The sequence below is a fragment of the Pteropus alecto genome, unplaced genomic scaffold (genome assembly GCF_000325575.1).
Source record: "Pteropus alecto unplaced genomic scaffold, ASM32557v1 scaffold21, whole genome shotgun sequence".
In the NCBI taxonomy this organism is placed as follows: domain Eukaryota; kingdom Metazoa; phylum Chordata; class Mammalia; order Chiroptera; family Pteropodidae; genus Pteropus; species Pteropus alecto.
In genome coordinates this window covers 513,096-517,068 of record NW_006436282.1, presented here as the reverse complement: position 1 = coordinate 517,068, position 3,973 = coordinate 513,096, and the positions used below count along the sequence as shown (strand labels likewise).

At 33.1% G+C, this 3,973-nt stretch overlaps 1 protein-coding gene across 5 annotated transcripts in view; it reads right to left on the bottom strand.

Moving 5' to 3' along the window:
* ANKIB1 (ankyrin repeat and IBR domain containing 1) overlaps positions 1 to 3,973 on the bottom strand; it is a 112,082-nt gene that overhangs the window by 44,050 nt on the left and 64,059 nt on the right. For all 5 annotated transcript variants that reach the window (XM_006911890.3, XM_015589439.2, XM_006911889.3 and 2 more), the window contains one exon: positions 2,554 to 2,671. In XM_006911890.3, coding sequence (XP_006911952.1) covers positions 2,554 to 2,671 — 118 coding nt within the window. The remainder of the gene's footprint in view (positions 1 to 2,553; positions 2,672 to 3,973) is intronic.

Below are 3,973 nucleotides of genomic sequence, written 5' to 3'. Positions count from 1 at the left end.
TCTGACTGGTTGGCTGAAATGGAGATAATCCCCACGGCAACCTCAGAAGCCACTTTAAGATAGCAGAGTCTCTGTCAGTTAGGGTCCTCAAATAACTGTGTGGAGCAGAGTCCCTGTCCCACTCCTAACCATAAATAGAAACACTTAGGACTATTACCAGATTAATAAATGTTTACTGTGTTTGAATTTACACTTTTCTTTCAGCAGTTAGCCTACTCTAACCAAAACAAATGGACAGCTTCTACTTGTCTGCCAGCTCTACCTTATATTTAAATGCACTCTCTGTATTTAAAAGCTCAAGCAAAGGACAGGATATACATTCTGGTGCTGTGAATCTTACTCTAAACAAACACAATTTAAGGTATTCTAGGGTTCTTCACAAGTCATCTAATGACTGTTAAGCATTATTACTGGCTATAAAGAAAATATTTTATCTTTAAATTCTGTGACTTTAAAAGATATTGTGATTTTCTAAATTTCATTTTTGACTCATCTAAAAATTTTTTCATAGGATTTGAGTTTCTAAAGATAGCAATAGAGAAATGTAATTTTAAAATAAAAAAGATGTTTTCAAAAAAATATACAAATAACATTCAGGTATATCATCTATTCATTCCATAACTATTTTATTAGGACATAATGTATGTTACATACTGTGGAAACAACAACAGCTACTCTCTAAGAGATCCCAGGTTAAAGAGAAGGAAAAGCAAATAGAATATTAGCATATTATATTCAAAATGTATGACTCGTTTATGCATGGTATAAAATTGGAATAGACAGGAAGGGTCTCAATGCAGTCTTACGACCAAATAAGAAAAGGTTTCTTTAAATAGGTGATTTATTAAGATAAGTAAGAATGGGTAAGTAAAGAAATGGGGAGATTGGCAGCCCTGGTGAAAAAGCCTGGATCATGAAGGTCTACTAGAGAGAGTCTGGATGGTTTTAAGTCTGTGGAGAGCCAGTGAAGGGTTTTTCAGCAGCAGAGTGACATGCTCAAATTTGCATTAAGTCTAACGGCAATATGAAAAATTAATAGGGTGAAACAGGAATGGCAATACTGGAAACTAGGACTCAGGAGACTACAGTTTAGATGAAAAATAATGACAGCCTACATTTAAATTGGTGGCAGTAGGAATGGAAACAACCAGGGAGGGTGGGGGGAGGACGAGAGAAGTTTAGGAAGAGAAATGAGGAGACTGTGGCCAAATGTAATAGAAATGAAGGAATCAAGTCTGACTCTCAAGATTCTGGCTAGGATAATTAGATGAATGTTGGTGTCCATGTATGAAGACAGTGGGAGAAATGATGATTTCAGGTGTGGACACCCTTAGATTGAAAACGTTAAAAAGGCATTTAGAAAAACAGCTTTGAATACTTTATTAAAGTCAGGTTGTAGATATACTCTTTAATGTTCAAGTGGTGTTTGGAATCATTGGTTTAATTAGGTAAATGTGCCCAGCGATGTTTCTTAGAGCGGTCCACTCAGTAGCCTTGTTTACGATATATTTTTTTAGGCCTCACCCTCCCCTAAAGACTTAGACTCTTTGGAAGTAGTCTTAGGAATCTCTGGTTAGTTTTCCAGGCAATTCTTATTTACGCTAAAATTTAAGAGTCACTGGTATATAGAGTGGAAAAGAGTGTCAAGTACAGAAATCTGGGAAATATCAATACTGAAGGTAGCAATTCTGCAGGGTTATATACCTAATTATTTACAGTGGTGATGACGAGATGATAAAATATAGAGTTTTAAATTTTCCTCTGCTCAAAAGATTATATAAAAAATTTTGGAAGCTGACATTCTATTTTAGTATAGATTAGATAAAAATTTTTAGTTAAAAGAGGTAGGTAAGCCTCAAAATGACTAGATCAGAATAGCCACTTACCTTTCTCTTTTTAAAAATAATTTTTAAATAAAAAAACCCTGTTTTTAAAACTACTGAAAATATCAAACATCAAGTATGCAACGACAGGGTCCAATTCGGCATGTGACAACTTCCAGAATGGTAGTCTTAAGTATCAGAAAAATTACAACAAGCAGAGTACTTTTCCTAAGTATAGTAATGTTCTCAAAAACAAACAAACAAACAAACAAACAAACCTTAAGAGGGATAGTATACTCTTTTGTTGACTCTACAATTCTGCTTTGCACATTTCATGGTGAGAAACAGCTTTACATAAAATAAACTGAAATACTAATAACACAATTCTTAAGTGTCTGACTTTAGGAAAAATAATTTTAAAACCAGGACAAGGATTGTGGATTCTAGCTCTCAATCCTGCTCACATCAGACACATTTCTAAAATTAGACAATCTGAAAGGTGATTTAGCAGCTCAGTTTTTAAATAGAAATTTCCTATTTCTCCTTTATGTTTACAGCCAGTTTATACTCCAATATGAAATGTTATAAAGATACTGAGTACTGCAGTAACCGCTTAGGCTTGTTTAACAAACGATTTTGTTTTATATTAAAATAATAAAATAGCCATCTTTTAACTGAAAACTTTCAAAAAGCACCCATGTAATCAGAAGCATGGTATTTCTTTTGTTACCATGAGCTCGAAGTAAAGCTTCAGCAGTAAAGAGTGGAGCCTGAAGCATGTCTGCAGTTTCCACAATAAGCATATCCTTCAATCTGCGAAGATCCTGAGGCCTTAATCCCTCATATGGCTTTGAAAAGAAGAAAAACAAGGTTAGATTGACTGTTATACTCTTAGGAAGTTCTAAATGCCTATAAACAAATATATTATCATTTACTTAAGCTTTCAGTTTCAGTTGGGTTACTGAAGTTCAAAAGGTTCTATATGCTTCACTATCATGGACTTCAAACTTCTCTTTCACAAGTCTTTGTTAAACTGGAAAGTGGATGCCAGGGCTATGCACCTCATCATTTTAAAAGTATCATAATATAATGACATAATATAATGACATCTTACTTTACAGCTGTGAAAATTTGAATACAAAAAAAATTAGAAAAAACTGCTATAATCCCACCACTGAGCAATAATCATGATTAAAGTTCTCAAATATTTTTACTCAGTCTTTTTGCAAATCAATTGTGTGTGAATATGTGTGTGTTCATTCAGGCAGTTTTAATCACTGAACCTCTACACATTTGCACTTATTAAGATCCAATGGGGATTGCTGGTGGGATTATATAATATCTATTAATTAATTTGGAGAGAAGTGACCATGCTATACTATTCAGATTTATTACTCGTAAATATATTATTTTAATATGTTTATTCAAGTGTTCGTTAATGCTTAGTTTTCTTTATATAGGTGATGTATCATCTTAGGATTTTTATTCTTTTGTTATCCTTAATCATTTTTGTTGGTTTGTTTTTAAAAGAAAACATGTAAATAAAATCATGTGTCTCACTAGTCAGAAAAAATCATTGATAACATTTTGCCCTACTTGTTTCAAGTTCTTTTTAAAATAAAATGAAACCAAAGAAGTAAAACTTCTGTGACCTGTTTTCCCATTATATATCTCCAATTTATCTCATCCTTGCCTATGCCAATCACTATCATGAACTTGATCTACAGCAGTCATAATATTATGGCATAACATATCATATATCACTTGGCAAGCTGCTTTTCTTTTTATTCAGTATTATATCTTCATTATTAATACTAATACACATATGTATTTCAACCCTCTAAGCAGAAATAACCAGCCTACTGCAGTACACACAGAACTAAAGGCCATAACTTAAAAAGCAATAGAAATCCACAGTACTTATCAGAATATACTATTGAGGATGTCCTCTAGGAGCATCTATCAGTCTCCAGCGTGCTCTGGGTAGTTAGCAAACCTCATCCACTGTAGCTGATTTACAGATATTTTAGAATTAGATATTATCTTTATATATTGCTTTTTTTTTTGGTATCATGTGAACTATTTCATCAATTCTTAGTTAACCCTAAATGACTGGGACTCTATTCACCAGAGATAATTTTAGTTGACAT